The following is a 19,746-nucleotide window of genomic DNA, read 5'->3' on the forward strand; positions in this document are numbered from 1 at the left end:
GTTTTTAATGACGTCATCACAATAACAATGTTCTCAAATGTTAAATTATCATATCGTTTATATTAGTAATTTACTTGTGCCTTACAGAACGGACCACTAATTGAATTATTAATTATAAAGTATAGGAGTTCATCATGATATCAGAAGGATTTCTAAAGGCCGTAATACTTATCGCTGGTCCTCAAAAGGGAACCCGTTTCCGTCCATTATCATTAGATGTTCCTAAGCCTCTGTTTCCTCTGGCTGGGATTTGTATGATTGAACATCAAATTGAGGCTTGTTCCAAAGTCAAGGATATCAAGGAGATTCTCATAATTGGGTTTTATCCTCCTAATGATTTAGCTCAATTTATACAGGAAATGAGCAAAAAGTACGATGCTCATATACGATACCTTCAGGTAACGTTCAATAGTATGATTGAGATTAGAAATGAGCTCATATCTAATTTTTTTTATTTATTGAATTGTCATTTTGGAGTTTTAATCATCTAAAAACATTTTATTAATTCATCTTTTATTAGTCATTGTTGGTTAATATTTTACTTCATCGAAAAGGCTGACTCGTTTAAATAAAAAATGACAATTTAAAAGTTAAAGAGAGCCATTTTTATAAATAAAAAAAAAAACTTGACAAACATTGGCATAGAATGCACAAATCTTGTCTATTGTAATGACCAGGTAGACAAACCCTGTTTCGCACTTTTTTTAAGTGTACATAAGTAATCACATGTGCATATATTCATCTAAGTACTTTGTCTGTTAAGCATTCCTTGCCTACAAAAATGGAGCAACATTTTTATTTATTGTATCATAAAATTTAGGAGAAAATATTTATTTATCAGATAATACTTTATCTTCACATGAAGCCTTTTTATGGACATTGTTGCATATTTGCAATAACTGATAAATGATGGTTAAGTGGGCCCTGTAATTTTGTATAATTTTTTTTCTATGGCATACAAAAATCCCTTTAATTAATTTTTTTTGAGCTTGATTGCAACAATTAGCTTGGATCATTTGGGATACGTACAAATTATGAACTCATCGAAAAAACCTTAAACGAAACATGGAACTAAAATAATTACAGGCTGATGCTATTTCAATTTATTAATTTTAATATACATTTAAAGATTCTACTTGGAAAAATGATCCTTAGGATACGCAAGATATGTATCGTTATATGAAATAATTGTTTAACCATATTTTTCTAAAAAGTTTCCCGAAATAGCCCTGGTCTACCTTGGGTCATAACTTGTCCATTTTTATGCAGATGCTAATGTCAAGTCTTTTTTAAATAAATCTCATAAGCAGGGTATGAAAATTAAAAATATAGTTTTAGTTTTTTATAGAATATTTCACTTTCTCTTAAATCTTTTTTTTTTTGAAATTCTTATCAATTGTTTTTGAAATACTCGATTGACTTTTTTACTCATACATATGTTATAAAGTATACTTAATATTTATAGGAATTTGCACCCTTAGGGACTGCAGGTGGAATTTATCATTTCCGCGACCAAATAAGAAGTGGTTCACCTCGTGCCTTCTTTGTTTTTAATGGCGATGTCTGCGCCAATTTTCCTTTGACGGATCTTTTGGAATTTCATAAAGAACCCTCACTTATGAGTTTAACCGGGACCGAGGCCACAAAGCAGCAATCCTTGAATTTCGGATGTATGGTTGAAAATAAAGAAACCCATAGCCTTTTACATTATGTTGAGAAGCCTAAAACATACGTCTCCTCTCTGATAAATTGTGGTATCTACCTATTTTCTAATAAGATTTTCGAAAATTTGCAAAAGGTAATTAAATTCTCTGCTTTTAGTAAAATAAATTATTTATTGATCGATATTCTGCCTTGATTTAGGTTTATCAAGATAATCAAAATAAATATTATTCCAAAGTAGAGGATCAAATTGAGAATCGAGAGGCCATTTGGTTAGAAAAGGATATATTGACATCTTTGGCCGGCACGGGTCTTGCACGAGTGCATCAAACAAGTAAATGGTGGTCACAGATGAAAACAGCAGGATCTGCCATCTATGCCAATAGAGGATATCTAAACCTTTACGCTGAATTGCATCCATCACGACTCACGACCAACAAAGAAAATTGTCCACAAATCATTGGTAACGTCTATGTCCATCCATCTGCCAATGTTCATCCCTCCGCTGTGGTACACTCATCAAGATCATCTCTGTTAATTTTTATCCTTAACTATATCTTTTACAGCTTGGACCTAATGTGAGTATCAGTAAAAATGTAACAATCAGCGCAGGATCCCGTGTTAAGGAGTCCATTATATTGGAAAATTCATTCGTTGGTGAACATAGTTTAGTGATGTATTCCGTCATTGGCATCTCAACAAAAATAGGAAACTGGTGTCGCGTTGAGGGAACTCCTACGGATCCTAACCCTAATAAACCCTTTGCCAAAATGGAAAATGAGACACTTTTTAGTGTAGATGGGAAATTAAATCCTTCCATCACGATTCTAGGTAATTTTTTTTTATATATACCTATATTTTTATCATTGGAAATATTCAAAATTAAATTTTCAATTGAAGGTTGCAACGTGAACATGTCATCCGAAATGATTTTATTGAATACTATCGTTTTGCCTCATAAGGTGCTCAATCGAAGCTTTAAAAATGAAATTATACTATAAAAATGTGATATTCTTATGGTGTTTGTTTTGGTTTACTTTTTTTTGGTTTTGAAAAATATTGTTTTGTTTTTTATTTTAATTAAAAAATTATATTTTAACTGTTCTTTTTCGTACATGCCTTTTGTAGAAAATTTTTATAGTATGTTTTGAAGAAAAATTCAATAAGTGGGTGGGATTCAGAGTCAATTTATCCTTTCCTTCGTTAGCACAAATCCTCCTAAAAGAGTATCAAGCACTGGGTCATGACCATTGTCATCCAAGTAAAAATAAATTAGCATGCTCCAGAATGCTGTAAAATGAATGAAAAGCTTCCCATCTGGCATAATATTTGAGATGAGAAGTATGCAAATGAGTACTAAAGAATAAGTGGACGTAATAATCAACCAAGCGGGAAATCCCTGATTTTGACTTTCCATCTTTAGTTTCATCTCCTCCTCCTCCTCATTTCCATGAAAAGGATCTATTGAAACATGAATCCTTTGCATCGACTCCATTTTCAGTGTCTGTCCGTCCCTTTTCTCAGTTGATTTTTTATGCAGTTTATTATTACTCATAGTCAAAGGACGTTGCTGGGCCGGGGATGGCGAAGAAGATTTTTTAGGCATGGTTGCCGAAGTCAATAGTAACGGAGTAGTGGAAGATCTTGTATATCCATCATCAAGAGGTGGAGGCAATGAATTCCCTCTACTCGATGTAAGAATGGAGTTTTCGTTGAGACTATTACGACGAGACATTATTATTTCATCGTATTGTGAAACTCTGGGTAGTGATGAATCCGTTATTCTTTTTGTTGTAGAAGGGGCAATGGGTCTAGATCTTCGTACTGGCGGCTCAGGACTTTTCTTTGGAGCGGGATATAAGGGTGGCAACTGTCTGAGGGAATCTTCAGGCGTAATCGAAATTATGGGTACATCCAAATATGACTCAATTACTGTTTCTGCTATTGACTGAACGGATGCAGATTTATTTCTATCATTTTTATCTGCCTCATCAGCTATCATTCGTGCTTCCTCGATCATATCCTTTAAAGTCATCTCAAATTTATTTAGTTCTGACATTTTATCTGGTGGAATGAGGGAAGATAGATTCTCTTGGGAACTATGTAGACTCTCCATCAGATTATCAACGCTTCCGATGCCAGTTTGAGATGAAATTTGTTTTAACTCTTCAAAAAGCTTTTTCGCTTTTTCGTAATCCCCTGGATCAATTTCAGAAACAGTTTCCATGTCAGGAGGATTCTCTGTGGAAGATTGTGCGTAAGGATGTTTCTGGCTACCGCTGCTAACTGAAGAATCATCAGGAATATCCACTGAGGAAATCGATGGGATACCATCACCTTTGAGATATAAAATTAAATTGGTGAGTATTTAATGAAATAATTTGAATGTAGATATGATAATTACTATCGTATGATGGTACTCTCAGGTCGTTTAATTTTTTGACTTTTAAAAATCTTTCTAAAATATTTTCTTCATCCTCAGACATCGAATCCCATGCTCGTTTTGTTTCTTGTAATATCTGATTTTTGCGAGTTTTTGGCAATGGTTCATCCTCGATTGGAGCTGGCGGAAGAGAAGGAGCAAAATCCTGGGCTCTGTGTAAAATATAATTCATTAATTAGAAATGAGCAAATACATATAATAGATGAAAGTAATACCTGTCATTTGCTACCCCTGCAACATCAAATGGATTTGATTCCTCTCCAGCTGGACTTAGTCCATAAACGTTTTCTGCTTTAATTCGAAACTTGTATCTTTATGAATAATAAAATGGTTGTATCAAAAATAAGGAATATAATGGAATCACCTTGATCCCGGAATTAGATCATGAATCACAGCCTGTGTTTCTTTGCTTGTTTGAGCCTTTAGCCACACATCCCAAACATCTCTAAAGTATTCTATTATATAATGTTTAACATCCGCTCCTCCATCATCATCAGGTGGATCCCAACGTAGAGTACATCTTGTTTCTGTGATATCTATAACTACGGGACTACTAGGACTAGCAGGAGGTGCTATTTTTAATTTGAGTAAAATAAATTTTAAAACGTGATTTTGATTAAATACATATAAGAAAATGATATATTACATGTCACTGTCACTAGGATTGAAATTGCATCCTCCCCATTCTCATTTTCAGCATAACATCGAAATTCACCACAATGCCAACGTTTTGCTTCAGGAATTCGTATTGCAGTATAATTTTCTAATGTTTCAATGGAGAGATCCGAGCCTTGAGTTATAGGCTCGTCCTCAAAAAACCATACAATCTACCAAATAATAAATCAAGTGATCAACGATATATTTATTTTGTTAAATAAACCTTAGGTGCCGGTTTTCCAACGATGCCCACTTTCAACCGAATCAGCTCATCTTGTCGAAATATGAGCCCTTCTTGATAATTTTCAGGAACGTCAAATCTTGGAGGAGCTTCATCAAAAATATATTTAATATGAGGCAATAAAATAATCATTGTTTATCATTTTATTTGAAGAACAAAGATTATAGAAATCTTAATTAATATTTACTAGGAATTCGTATTTAAAATAGTGATATCAAATGAAAATTAGAGTGTTTGAAGCTGTCCCATTTTCATTATAAGAGAATTTGAAACGCATATATGTATTACTTTTTGATACATACTTTCTATGATTAATTGTGAGGTTGTAACAGCTCTTCCAAGCATATTAGAAGCAACACATTTTATAACACCGGAGTCACTCAATCTGGCATCCTTCAAGCATATATGTGATCCCTCATCTTCCTCTTTTATGTCAAGTCGCTCAGAAGTAAATAATTCCAAATCGTCTTTATACCATTGAATACTAGGCTTTGGAGTTCCCAAGACTTTAACTCGAAATTCAATCTAGAATGATGTTCTTTGAATGAAGAAGGAACGCCGCCACAATAGGAATGGAATAAATGTGTAACTTACTTTTTCATTTTCCAAAGCAATGCTGTCAGATAGAGAGTGAAGAAAATAAGGAGCTATTTGTACGCCAGGAACATCAATCACTACTGGATCAGAGGGCTCTCCAGCTTCAGAGGGCCCAGAATCATTGAGTGCAATAACTCTAAATCTGTACATAATCCCATACAAGATATTACTGAGCGTACATTTTGGTTCATATCCCTCAATAAATGTGATTTCAATCCATTGTCCAGATTGAAGATCAACCATTTCCACTTTATACCCAGTAATTGGATATCCACCATCATCTTCAGGAGCTGTCCATGTTATATTGATCTCGTCTGTGACGGACTGGTCTTCAGGAGTAACAATTTTTGAAGATAACTCTACAGTAGGGCGACCAGGAGGTGAAGGTACTCCTAGGATAAGGGTTATATTATAGTTTTAATATATTTATTTATATGAAAAACATCTTACCTGCAGTCCAGGATGTTTTGGATTTTTTTAACTCTCCAGCAAGTGTACCTCCAGCCGGGCCTTTGCCAGACTGATTTCCCATGGTTCAGTGTATCTATTAGCTTATGGAAAATATAATTGATTCGATGTCGATGAAGGTGAAGTTAGCTTTTGTTTAAAATCTTTCACACCTTTAATTTAACACTTAGCTGCTTCCTCCTATCCTTTCACTCACGAAGAAAGTTTTTCCACTCGAACTGAGTTGGAACGTCAGTAACTAATCAATAGACAAACTGTTGCTCATTTGCTTGCAATCATTTTATGATCTATCATTCTTTTTTAGCAGTATCGTGTAAAGGATCTAAACAATATAATATACAAAAGCAAGATTCCTCAAGCCAAAAGAGGAATTGGAGACTTGCCAAGCATTCTAACTGAATAAAAACTTAAGAGAACGATTTTCTGTACATACAGTAACATTATAAAAGTGAAACGTAAGCTCATAAGAGGAAGTGAAATGCAATTTCTATTTTTGAATATTTGTATGTTCAGAGATCCTCCATGTCTCCACGTCTATTATCGAAGTAATTCATTTTCTATAAAGAAACTCTCGCTTCAACTTAAATATAATATTGGATATTTTTTGAAGACACTTTTTGAGACAAATCACTCTATTAAAGTTAATTTCGTTCGGATCCGTGATTATTTTTTGAATTTAATGTTATTAGATTGGGAAGTTATTATGTAAATTTGTTCAATGTAATAATCAATTATATTTAACAGAGGTGGGGAAAATTCCTTGAATATTTTTCATTGAGTCCTCAGATTTCTTTCGTGCTCATTTCAAGAAGATAATTAAAGTATAGGGACTTAAGAATTTTCTTGAGTTAAGTATAAATCAACTACGAGTACAAGTCAAGTTTCGATTCTTTGATCGTAAAATTCAATTAAGTAGCAAGTACCCCCTTACTGTAACTCAATTCTTCTTGATTGAGCTTAAAACAGAGTTCCAACTGACATGTTGGGATTTGATCTATAACTCTCAAAATGGTTAATAAATTACATAGCAAAGCTCATTTTCGGTGACGAAAAGATTGGTCCTATAAGTTATTTTTATTAATAAACTACCCTCTTTGTTTGTACTGACAAAGCCCATAATGTAGGAGGTTCTGATTATATGGGACAAATACTTACAAACTTACTTTCACTCATCGAGATTTAAATATCGTATCAATAAGTTAAGTAACATGAAGATTATGACGTACATTTAATAACTTTTTTAAGCGATTAGCACTATGATTACACATCATTTTGAAGTTTGAAATGCTACATACTTCAAGTATGAGTCAAAACAAATTAAAATATAAATGAAGATTAAAAAATAAATCATAACCATGACGGGGAAACATCCACAAGTTTCCAAGAAAGCTTAAATGTCAAAGCCTTAAAATAAAGAGAAAGGATTAGGCAGAAATAAAAACAAGGAATTGATCGATCTTGATTGATCTGCTTACTTCTCTAAGATTTAAGGATTTCCCGCTTCTAACACGTTTCATGCATTTATGATTAATTATAGAAGGCATTGCATGGAAATAAAAGAAACCAATTTTGTTAGCTAATCGATCTTCCATTGAGGTAGTATCATTATAAACTCGCTAGAAACGAAACATTTACATTTGGGCACACATTAAAAAGTCATAATTGAGGCAAAAACTAGGAAATGGCCTTACAACTAAGCAATTCCGAAATCTTTCCTCACAGTCACAATCAAAAAGAGGTAGATAGGAGGATGGATTACAAAGGTTGTTTTTGCAACTCCTGCGTTCCACAAAATCCGGACAATTATCATGGGCACGACAACAATTGTCAACCTTAGGGTAAATATTACTCACTGCGTCGATAATGGGGGTATTGTTACGGAATCCACACCAATATGTAGGGTTTATTCTTGAAAGTAATTGACCCTTTAGAGTCATCAATAAATTATTCATATTGAGTCCTGTAGTTGTCTGAAAAAAAGTAGAATTAATTTCAAATCTTTAATATTTTGATAGAGTATTTATTCATAGTTATTACTTAGTTACTTACCCCTGAAGTTAGTAAGATTATTGTAATGGTAATTGTAAAGTTATTCATCATTTTATGTAAATTGACTATTATGAACTCTAGATGAGGCTTTTATGATTGGATCAAGCTGGATCCCAGGATAAAGTAACGTTAGGAAATAAACTTTACCGGTTTTAACATAAATAATAAAGTTTATCATTTCCTCTCTGTGTTTAATCTAAATTAGTAGTTATTTAACTATTCTAGAAAAGGTAGACAAATTTTGTCTGTTTTCCATTACGATTATTAGTAATTTGACAGCTTTCTTATGAAGTCTTCTCATATTTACTATTTAATTGGATATGAGAGACAATGATCGAATATTATTCATCACAAATGGGCATTACATATGTAGATCTGGTGTTCCCCAGTATGAGTACCACAGACCAAATTCAGAGTAACCCTTTGTACATAACATCCACAACAATTAAATAATAACAAATGACTACCAAAATATTCAACTCAACACATCGGCTTTTGACTTATGATCCATAAATTATAAAACATTTGGCTAGACAATAGTCATGCAGCCTCCAAATTGATAATTATTCCTCTATTGAATTTACAGAATAGTTTAATTTTTAAAAGTGATGAATCATGATCACGGAGATTGAAAGGTATCCCTAGGAAGGTCCTCATTTTGGTAATTGAAAATACAGCCACAGAACTGTGAATCATCTCGTGAAAGTTTTCATCCATTAATAATGATTTAAATATTAGTGCTCGACAGACAATTTGTGATCCTAAACATGGATAATCTTTTGTATAAATCGATTTGATGTAAATAAGTCCTAATTCGAATATCAAATTTCATTGTATTAATTTTTGGATACATCATTTGATCTCAGATGTCCTTATTATTGAGTATAAAGTAAATACTTTTATATTAAACTTTGTGGATGATAAGTTTCCAAGTATAAACTGAAAATATTTTATTAACTATCTATGTCGTATAGGTAAGGTTGTGCCGGTTTTGGTTATGCGTTTCTATCGGTTTCTTTCATTAGAACGGTCTCGGTTTAGCTTTATTGGTCTCGTTTCTTTTTTATACTGGCTGAATTTGGTAACATGCACTTAAATCAAGGGACGTTGCTAGAAAATTCAGACACAAGAAATAATATTAGATACAAACAGTGTACCTTATAAGTAAAGTGCATGGTACCTCAAGTTTCAGCTGGGGCCCTGGAAACTAAGGTTGCTTAAGATAATAGTTTTCAAAGTGGGAGCAGTTGAGGGAGGCAAGGGGGGGGGGTACAGGAAGAAGGAGAATAGAGGATTGCTTTCAGTCTAAACATACAAATTACACATGTTTCGTATAAAGGGGGCCTCAGCTAAAAATGTATCAGTCTAGGGGGCCTTGGCATAGTAAAGTTGGGAAACACCTGGCTTAAGAAATATTATTGAACCCGACCTTGATCCATAGTCTACTCCACCCCTTCCCCATTTTATTTACATTTAGTGCCTAAAACCCCTTTTCCAAATCCATAAGAAACCCTTACTATTTGGAACTCAGATACAACTACATCACCCTGGCGAAGTAAAAAAAAATCATTGGAAAACGTTGCAATTGCACAAAAAAAACTTAGAAAATTGACTTATTGATTAAAGTTAGTATATTTTTTATAATATAATATTGTATTTTCTTTATATATACTATATAAGAACAAAAGCACAAGAACCGAGACCAAATAAACAAAATATTGCGGGCTCGGTTCGACTTTGTCGGTTCCAGTTCTAGCTGTTCATGAACCAAAACCGCTCGACCGATAAAAGTACAACCTTGCATATAGGTATATTTTTTTAATAAGCTGTCAGTTCTTTCATAGCTTTTTTCACACAACTATAGAAAAACTGATAGAATGAATCAGTCTCTATTACTAATTAGTCTATTAGTTAATTTTTTTTTTGTTCATACTTGGGGTTAATTTGTGCAAAATTTACCAGTACATTGAAGATATTGTTCTGTCAGTCCTTATTTAGAACTGAAGACTACACACTTTCGTTCAGTTGAGTCTTGGTCCGGTCCAGTTCAGTCCTGCATATCAGTCCTAAAACTTATAAAGTTCGGCCCTTGATGACGTCACTCAACTTTGTACTTTAAAAAAAAAAGGGATTAGTATTAACAGTTAGTGTTGTGTTGGGCCTTATTTATTCAGTATAGTCCAGTCTAAGGCTTTACACCAAGTAGAAATAATAATAAACAGGTGAGAAATGTCTTGGTGAGAATTTAATTTTTTTGTTCGCCAGAGGAAATAGTTTGTTATTATTTCTACCTTGAAGTAAATAACAACTCTAGGGGTACTAGCTATAGACTAGAATATATTCGTTTATTAATATAAAAATAGCTAAAATTGAGTCAAAAGTGTAGAAAGTAGAATATATTCTATTCTACTAATTCTAGTATTAATAAATAAGTATTAACTATAGTTTAGTTATTTTAGTGATAAATTATGTGAGATGATAAGATGGGAGTCTTTTGAGACTTTGATAGCTCCGTAACTTGCCCTTCAAAGGAGCTGACGAGCTCATTGACCATATCAAGCGTAATTACTAATTTTAGAGATGCACTCTTCTAGTCAATTGATCTCTACAAGTACTGTATGGCTTTGCTGCCCAATGTCAGATGATATCTATTGAAACATTCCTGTCTCGATGTTTTGAAGGAGTTTTATTAACTTGAATATATTTTTTATAACTATTTACTGTGTCTATTAGTAATTTGAATTTATATTAAAACATTATACAGTCACATCATGTGTCGCAAGAATTTAAGGTCAATTTTTTCTGGAAAAATTCTTTATATGTAGCCTGTAAGATGATCTTCGTTTACACCACTTATCAAACTCTATGGGAAAACTTGGTACCGAAAATGGAGATATATTTGCAGACAATGGGAGTGAGTGGATCACTTCAAGGAAACATTGAGGCCAAACTTCACTTTTCTAATCAGATACAAAGGAATGGGGGTTTTAATAATATATTTTGAACTGCATTGATACTGCTGGCCCTGCAATAGTGATGCTGAAAAGATGCCTTTAGCTCTCTTAATTTCATCTCCGTAGCTATACAGTTGTATTCTTCAAAGACTCTACACGCAAATTTGCTAATAATTTCAGCAAAAGTTATTCTTATATGCATATTGAAGCGTAATTTTATCTCTTCTGGAGACTATTTTCCTTGCTCGAACTTCTCATTCAAAAAAGAAATGCCAAATCCGGACGAAGTTTGTTTTCATCCGAGAAAATTTATTTTCTAATAAAACAAAGGGTCCCTCCAAGAAGGAGACAGACGGCTCCTTTGCTCAAATAGAATTGAAAGATTCATTTATCTGACGTAAAGGTATTTTCTTCTAAGCTGGTGGAGAGCTTCCCACACTTTTTCCCCCTACATAGAACGACTTCGAAGGAAAAGATGATTCCGAAAGACCTCCTTCCTTAACTTCTTCATTTTCACCTTCCTCAGGAACCTCCTAGTGATAGTAATCAAACTTCTCCGAAACATGAAGACGAGAATGTTCAACTAGGTCTCCGACATTTGGTAGTAAAGCCTTACAATTAGGTTACAATCCGTTACATTCAAAATGAGTCTTAACGTAATGAAAAAGCTCGCTTGCTCCTTTAAAGACAGGTTGCAGAGCTTACAGACTAATCCAATTATCAAAAGACTCCGATAGATTAATCTTAATATCTCACATAATTAATTTCTAACTAAAAAGTAAAATAATTATCAACTTTACAGTATAAATATTTATAAAGACAAGAATATAGATAAACACTTCTTATCGTCTTTAGTATAAATAAATGAATGAAGTCGTAGGAAATGGGCATCTCGTGGAAAAATAGAAAAATACGGACCCATACCATTTCCACAGGCTAACGGTCGTGTTTTTTACTTGGTTTAAAGCTTTAGTCAAGTACTGTATTATGACTGGTCCTTTACGAGCGTCTGTTTTTAGGACTATTAGTACTAGAACTGATTAAAAAAAGAATAAATAAAGTTAAGTAACATCATCAAGAACTGAACTTTATGGACTGGACTGGACATCAATCTTCAGTTCTAAATAAGAATCCACACATCACTACTAATAGTACGAAGTAACGCCGTCTTACAGGCGGTTCCTAAAACTGGACTTGACCGAATAAATACGGACTGAAACAAAACTAATAGAACGTGTATGTAATTATACAAAATATATACGCGAAAAGGGTGACTGCATCCTTGACATAGATTGGCGAAACACTAAAGGTGGTCCTTTGGGTAAGAGATCATCTTCAGGATTAAAGTTCTCAAAGCTTATAATATTATTTGTAGAAGAAGATTTGGAGAGAGAATTTGCATTCTTTTGATTGTCGGAAGAATTGGTAGCATTACTGGATTTTTGTGAGGAGTACGTTTTGTTCAGTATTTTCGGATAGACATGATTAATTGGTTAATTTGATTAATTTATCTGAGAGTGTACACTTTTTATGATGAAGTTTCACTGCACTCTCCCAATTAGAAGTAAAGTGGATGAATCCACCGTAATAAGGTCGTGGACGACGGCACAACTCAGGAGGAATGTCTAAATACGTTTATGAGCTTTTTTGATAGAATTAGTACATGGAACAGCTGGAGGGGTTGTCATCATTATTGGACTCGCTGGACTCGAGTCTGATGCTGTTGTCGTAATTCTGTAGTATTAATTTCAAGAAATTTAAACTTAAATTATGGATTAAAACCTTAAGTGGAGGAGTAGCAATATGAACTTCTGGTACAAGATTTTTGGGCCCATCAGAGACCAAATCTGAAACCACCGGAACACTCCATTTGGTGGCAAATTGAGAAAAAGGCCTGCAAAGTCTGCCACTCGAATATTGATGCCCTGAAGACCTCCGTTAACCAGCAGCAGAAGATCATGAAAAATAACTACGTTGCCAATGTGTGTAAGGAGTCCCGGAGGCGGTTGGTGGCTGGCATTGAGATTGATGGTAGCAAGATTCATGATTAATGTGCATTATTATAGTAAAAAATACTACAATTTTTTTTCTATATACAACATCATCTCGATCAATTATGAGTATTTTAATGACTACTTAGAGGTAGGTGTTACTACTTTTTCTACACTCAGTACTGTGATAGCGATGGTCACCTTTAAGAGAAACGACATATGGTATCAGGGGCGTCTGCAGAAAGTAGGCTGGAGGGGTTTTAGCTCCTTCCCTACAATAAAGGAATTTTTGATCACTACTGACAGAGAAAGTAAATAAATCAAGAAAATAGTGTACTAATCTTTAATTTATTTATGTATGTATTGAATTTTTTTAAATATATTTTCTTTTGAGAAATTACATTTTTCATTTGTATTAGGACATCCAATTAGTTCTATAGATGGGGATTTAGCGCCTTTTCTCTACATAAGAATTGTATACGTACGGAGAGGAAATGAAATATAATATTTTAGCTATAGGAGCGTCAGCAAGAGGGAATTGATTAGTAAGAAATGCATGAATGAAATAAAATAGTTAAAATATTATATGATTTTTTGAATAAATCAAATCAAAAGCAGTATGATGCTGTTAGAGAGGTTGCGTGATTTTAATAGTGAATAGTATATCTAGACACAAAAATAGTACATGCTTCATCATAATTTATTTTCAGTGCATTTCAATGGTAGTTTTAGCATTTTTTTCTAGGCTTCTAGAAGCTTCTGAATATGGTTGCCTGGTGTTTAAAGAAAAACAATATTTAACTCTTCCAGGTTACAAAATCATTTTGCATAATTTGGCACTTCATTATCAATCTGATGCTAGTGTAATTTTTACAATGTAGAAAGTTAAATAACATTCTTCAATCGATGAAAGACGAAAGCTAATATGCGGTCTAACAAAAAAGGACCCTATTGAACTTTGCTCGCTTAGTCTCAATACTTAGCCAAATGTGATAAAGCCTCATTTGTCAAATGTTCATTGCATGTATTTATATGAATTTTCACAAGCTTCAAGGTTGAGAAGCTATGCTTTCATCCAAAGAAACTAACTGCAAATATCTTTGAGCTAGTCCATCCAAATAGGAGAAGTAGGGTTTCTACTAAAGCTTTAAAACAAAGACCACTTCATCAATATTTTTAGTAGTGTCCTAGTGACAAACAACTACTAGGGTCTCAATGGTAGGAAGGAACAGGTTGATTCTGAGAACCCTCTACTTCCTTTACTCTGGCTTGGACACAAAATCCCTTTGCAATCATTACAATAGCACCATCATATCCTTAAACAACCATATGATCTATGAATTTAATGTAAGAAATTATTAGATTAGTTGTGTATGATCATTATTATATTGGTTTAAATAAACTTGATTATAAGTGCTTTCATCATTGGAAAATTCTACTGAAGAGACTGTTAATAGAAAAAAAATTGATATAAATTTAAAATATTAGAATTATTTTTTTAACTAAGATATATCGTTTCTTCACTTTAGGTTGCCTGGATTTAGAACTCATATTGGAAGTCCTAAATAAATACATAATAACTAATATTTGTTGGTATTTGAAGTCTGTCGATAAAAAGGAACTTAACGTCAAACCTTGAATGTAATCGCAAATTCTAGCATGGATTGAAGAAATTCTTGAGGACTCTAAGGGTTTCCAATTTTTTCTTCAGACTGCAACTTCCCATAAGGAAATAGTTCTTCCTTATTCTTTGGGAATCAATAAAAGAAAATGGATTTACCTCCTTTGGTTTGAATGGAATTTCAGCCAAAGACGACACAGGTAGTAGGCATATCGAAGCATACAGTAATTCCCAAGTAACAAAATAAATCCACTTGTAAAAATAAATTTATCCAATTTCATATAATTTTATTGAAAATATTTTACATAGAGTAGGGAATCAACTTATTCAAATTCATCCTATTAGTAGCTACTTGTCTAAAAATAAATGACAGCAACGCCTTCGATGGGTCTGTAGTTGGCTCTTTTCATACCGTACCAATATTTAGTGAATCTATATTTTTTGACTTGATATATATTCATAAAAATATTCTGATGAAATATATTTCCTTTTCTTATCTATTCTTTGATTAAAAATATTGACTATACTTATTATAGACATACACATTTAGGTACTTCTATTTTTGAAAGTATTTTTCGGAACAATAGGTAATTAATGATTCCATAGATGAATGTTTAAGATAATCGTATCTATTACTAAAAATTAATAAAGAATAAAGAATATTAATTAATTATTTTGAAATTCATAATATATAATATACTTAAATTAGGATAAAATTGCTGCCAACACATTTTTACGTGATGACTTAGGATTTGTGAGCAATCGCTCAAAAAATGGCTCAATGCTCAGTTTGACTTTGAAGACCAAAGTCAAAGGCTGATTTAGCTATTTTTTGTTTGAAAATAGCTAATTTTTCTAAACTGGTATGAAATAAAGAAATAAAATTTGGATTCTAGTCAGATTACACACAAATTTTGATGGTTTTTGATTATATTTTTCTAGGAAAATTCGCATGCAAAGCCATTCCTTCATTAAACTCTCTTTTTGGAGATAAAACTATGTATATGATGCAATCAGGTTTACAATTACATAATCGGCTATTCTGAAAACAATTGATTAGAGGAAGAGGAAATTTCACCAAAATGGACTGTTGAATAATCAGCCTTGAATCTTGCAATATAAGAGAAATACTTTTGCTCCAAATTGCGAAATCTTGATTTGTCGATATAAGATAGACAATTAATTTAAATTATTCTTATAAAACTGTATTTTTCTTTAAATACAAATTGCTCAATTTGTCAGTTGTCAGTTTGGAAACTCATTTTACAAAATTTTCTGTATTCCCCCCCCCTTATTTTGTCCAAAAAAATTGCTCAAAAATCTTTGAAAAAAAGTCTGAAAATGACGAATAAAACACAACTTTTTTGTTGGTTTTGTGTGGCACTTATGAAAATACTTATATATAATACGAAACATATATTTTTTAGTTCGTAATCCGAACAATATTTTTTATTTTCCACAGCTGTTATCCTTATACTTAACTTTTGAAGAGAAAACATCAAAGTATATTGTAATATCTAGTGCGTGTGCTCATAAAATACATAGAGTAGCACTGAATATTTGTTGGAGATTTATAAATAGTTTTGTAAATCTGTATATTAAAAAAAAACCAATGTATGGTAACCCTGAGAATTCCAAAAAATAATGTTTGAGAGAAGAGCAGTAGCTGTCGTTTATTTAAATTATTCTGAGTAACTTACCTTTATAACGCCCCAACCAATCCTCAGCATCACTCTCCTTCATTCATGAGCTCACAAATTTGTTTTTCCACTTTAAAATCATTTTCATTTTTTGTCAATAGCTTTGGATTTAAACAAAATTAATTAACATTTGATTTTGTGTCCACATTTTTGAATTTTTTTTTTCGAAAATTTTAATTTTTGAATTTTTTTTTCCAAAAAATTTAATATTTAAAAGTTAGTTTTTGAATTTTTTCTTTGGTGAATAGGTATAAATTTAAAAAATTTTTTTTAGAAAATTTAATATTGAAAAATTAATTTTTAGAAGTTCCATTTCCAAAAATTTTAATTTTCCGTGAATACATATGGATTTTTGAATTGTTTTTTGGGCGAATAGCTTTCAATTTTTGAAATATTTGAAATAAAAAAATAATTTTTGAAATTTATTTCCACAAAAATTAATTTTTTTAATGGATTTTGAAAAAAAATTTCAAAAAACTTTAATATTTGAAATTTCGTTTTTGAATTCTTTCTTCTTTTTTCCAAAAAAATTTCAAAAACCCTGTCCGCCCAAAAAAATAAATATATATATTTATATGATCCTTGCAGACGCCCATGTTTGCAGTGATATGTTTTCTCCTCAAGATTGAAGTAATAATTATAACAGCTTCAGAAAATAAAAATAAACAATATTCTGGTTGCCAACTACAACAAAAAATATTTCATAGTACGAAAATAATTAAGACTTACACACCTAGTGTAAGGTTAAGTCCTTGTTGGACTAGAGTAGAATTGAGAATCTACATCAGAGTAATTAGATACGTAGGTGTTTGAACTTAGCTTTTTCCTGAACATTCTTCAAATTTACAAGAGTTACCATGTTAATTTTTTTTTTATTTTAAAAACAAATATCGATAGGTCATATTTTATACAACTCTACTTCTGAATATATCCATGAAATTGCATTCATATATGTATGTATACTAATATTTATCTTGAGCCAAAAGTTGATTAAATTTTTGGAAAATGTGTGAAAAAAATAAAAATTACATTTTTATTTTTTTGAATGTGTATGATAATTATTTTTGAACAATAAATACTTTGTATTATAATAAGATGTAATTGTAAAAAGAATAGAAATACCATTTTTTCAAAATTAATATCTAGTTTAAAAAAAGAAGAGTTAATAGTTTAAAAAAATGTAAATATTTTCTTCATTGGGATTGCACAGAAGTATTAATGGAAATCTTGTATGTTTTCCACATGTTAAAAAAAAAAAAGGAAGCGGAAATCAACATGATAATCCTGATGATTTGAAGAATGCTTTGGATGAGAGCTGCTTAGCTGTGATGACGTTTCTTTAGATCATCTACAATCAGCTGTGACAAGGGAGGAGGGGGAGAAGGAAATAAATAAAGACATAAGTAAGAATTACTCCGATGTCGTTCCTCAATTCTACTCGGAGTCCAATACGGACTTACAATTATAAATCCTCACCAAATCCTCAAGGTTACTCTCCGTATTTTATGAGCACGAATGTTCAATCAGGGTTTGAATATAATTGAATGTAGTAGGAATGAAAGTTCACTACTCAGGAGTTAAATAATAAAGATAACAGCAAGGGAAAAGAAAATTCATTCTTCAGATTACCAATTCCAAAAAAATGAGCCAGATAAAAAATAAACGATTTACATCACTACATATTTATAACTGTTAGGGTGAGGATTCTACGTCTTTCGCATTGTGTTACCTCACTAACACAAAAAACTGTAGATGTTTCTGCTTCTATTCTCCTAATAAATGTTCTGAACATTGATTGTTTGTATCAAAATTAGTTCTTATTGAGCTGTGAATCCTTTTCAATAAATATTGAATCATAATTACATAGTTTGGTAGAAATGTCCCAAAATTGGCTAATCACTAATTGATTTTGAGCTTTTTTTTTGTTTTCCTTTTCGTATGAAAGATTGCGCGATACAACGGAGGTAACGTTTTCCCAAATTGTGTACACGTAATATATGTATAGACAATTATTAATTTCTAAAAAAAACTTTTCATATTATAATCTTAAAGCCTGAAAAACTCCCCGTTTTAAAATGAAGAGGTTTTGGGATTTTAAAAGCGTCTTGTTTGTAGGAGATAAAATACTATGATATATTTTATAAGTTAAAAAATTACTAACATGGCTGGTTCTCTCCCTCAAATAAGAAACATTTATATCCCAGAACCTATTTATGTTCATAGGGATAATTGATGAGGTTTGGAGATTAATATATGCAAAGTTCTTAGAAAACTGGTTACGTTCATAGGCATGATAGATATGAAAACTCACCTTTTGAGTGCTCAATAGGGTAATTGGACTTCCAAACGACTTTTGATCTTGGTGGCCATTTGAATAATCAAGAAGTTTGATATACTGAGTCTAAATCCGGAATTTAAAAAAAAATTACAAATATCTAATGTTGTCACATTCTTATTTCCGATCTGTGTTAAACAACAACAAAATTATTTGTTTTTTGTTTCCTCTTCTACAAATTTTTTTTTTAAATAAAATAATAATTAGCATCAGTTAGTACAAAATGGAAATGCAAAATAATAATCCAAAAGAAATTTTATTGGAGTTGTTTAGAGAAGAGATCTAAGTATCTTAAGGGATCAAAATTACCAAGCTATAAATAAGTTTTTTTATGTTATTTAGAAAGCATTAAACACATTAAAGCTCATATTTTCCCTTCAGTGAAAGAAGAAGTAGAAAATAGCAACTCTATGTGTTATGAATGAGATTCAACGTTTCTATGATAAGGCAAAAATACCAATGATCAATTAAAAAAAAAAAATTGCAAGAAAAGTTATATCCTTCATGACAATGTCTACTAAAGTTGTCTTTAAATTCTTATTGATATAAAATCAGCTCACAAAAAAGTTTTTCGTAGTCATGAAAGCTTAAAAGAAGCCATGCTGTTCTTCAGGGGCAATACCAAGGAAATTATGCTTCACAGTCTTTAGGGAAAGTCTGAAGAAGAAAGGAATATTGTTCAAGATATAAAGACAAAAATAAGATTCAGTCTTGGAGTTATTTACTATTTTCGTATTGATACATTTCTCATTCTATTTTTCTCCCTCAGAGTGGTAATTTTTAAAAATTCCTTTATTTAGGGAGGGCTACAGCCCTCCAGCCCCCCCTGTTAGATTCTCAGAAAATACGAGATGAGGTCATTTTTTTTTAATGTTTGTACGTATTTTTGATGATATAGTGACAATTTTGCTTAAAAAAAAACTACAAGAAGCGAGAATGAGTATTGAGCTGCACTTAAAAAAGCGGGCCACGATACAACTCACAGGACACGTGTTGGGCATCCTTGCTCTTAAGGTTAAACTTTCAAA

At 32.0% G+C, this 19,746-nt stretch overlaps 3 protein-coding genes and 1 long non-coding RNA gene across 4 annotated transcripts; 1 reads left to right on the forward strand and 3 right to left on the reverse strand.

Moving 5' to 3' along the window:
• On the forward strand, window positions 1-2,776 carry Gmppa (GDP-mannose pyrophosphorylase A). Its single transcript, XM_040725773.2, has 5 exons — window positions 1-398; window positions 1,466-1,798; window positions 1,864-2,172; window positions 2,229-2,493; window positions 2,563-2,776. Exons 1-5 carry the CDS (start codon window positions 135-137, stop codon window positions 2,661-2,663), a joined length of 1,272 nt encoding a protein of 423 aa, XP_040581707.1. The 5' UTR covers window positions 1-134; the 3' UTR covers window positions 2,664-2,776.
• LOC121130070 (uncharacterized) lies at window positions 2,580-6,426 on the reverse strand. The gene is made up of 10 exons (XM_040725772.2): window positions 6,221-6,426; window positions 6,051-6,151; window positions 5,598-5,992; window positions 5,306-5,528; window positions 4,986-5,092; window positions 4,752-4,932; window positions 4,470-4,677; window positions 4,321-4,416; window positions 4,067-4,257; window positions 2,580-3,999 (listed from the first exon to the last, which is right to left on the reverse strand). Exons 2-10 carry the CDS (start codon window positions 6,130-6,132, stop codon window positions 2,846-2,848), a joined length of 2,637 nt encoding a protein of 878 aa, XP_040581706.1. The 5' UTR covers window positions 6,133-6,151; window positions 6,221-6,426; the 3' UTR covers window positions 2,580-2,845.
• An 851-nt stretch (window positions 6,427-7,277) lies between these two features.
• On the reverse strand, window positions 7,278-8,278 carry LOC121130072 (phospholipase A2). Its single transcript, XM_040725774.2, has 4 exons — window positions 8,118-8,278; window positions 7,760-8,038; window positions 7,544-7,684; window positions 7,278-7,472 (listed from the first exon to the last, which is right to left on the reverse strand). Exons 1-4 carry the CDS (start codon window positions 8,166-8,168, stop codon window positions 7,416-7,418), a joined length of 528 nt encoding a protein of 175 aa, XP_040581708.1. The 5' UTR covers window positions 8,169-8,278; the 3' UTR covers window positions 7,278-7,415.
• A 6,667-nt stretch (window positions 8,279-14,945) lies between these two features.
• LOC139907303 (uncharacterized) lies at window positions 14,946-18,894 on the reverse strand. Its single transcript, XR_011783796.1, has 2 exons — window positions 18,695-18,894; window positions 14,946-15,318 (listed from the first exon to the last, which is right to left on the reverse strand). It is a non-coding gene; the product is annotated as an uncharacterized lncRNA (long non-coding RNA).
• Between the last annotated feature and the right edge of the window lie 852 nt (window positions 18,895-19,746).

Source organism: Lepeophtheirus salmonis, chromosome Z, assembly GCF_016086655.4.
Source record: "Lepeophtheirus salmonis chromosome Z, UVic_Lsal_1.4, whole genome shotgun sequence".
Classification (NCBI taxonomy): domain Eukaryota; kingdom Metazoa; phylum Arthropoda; class Copepoda; order Siphonostomatoida; family Caligidae; genus Lepeophtheirus; species Lepeophtheirus salmonis.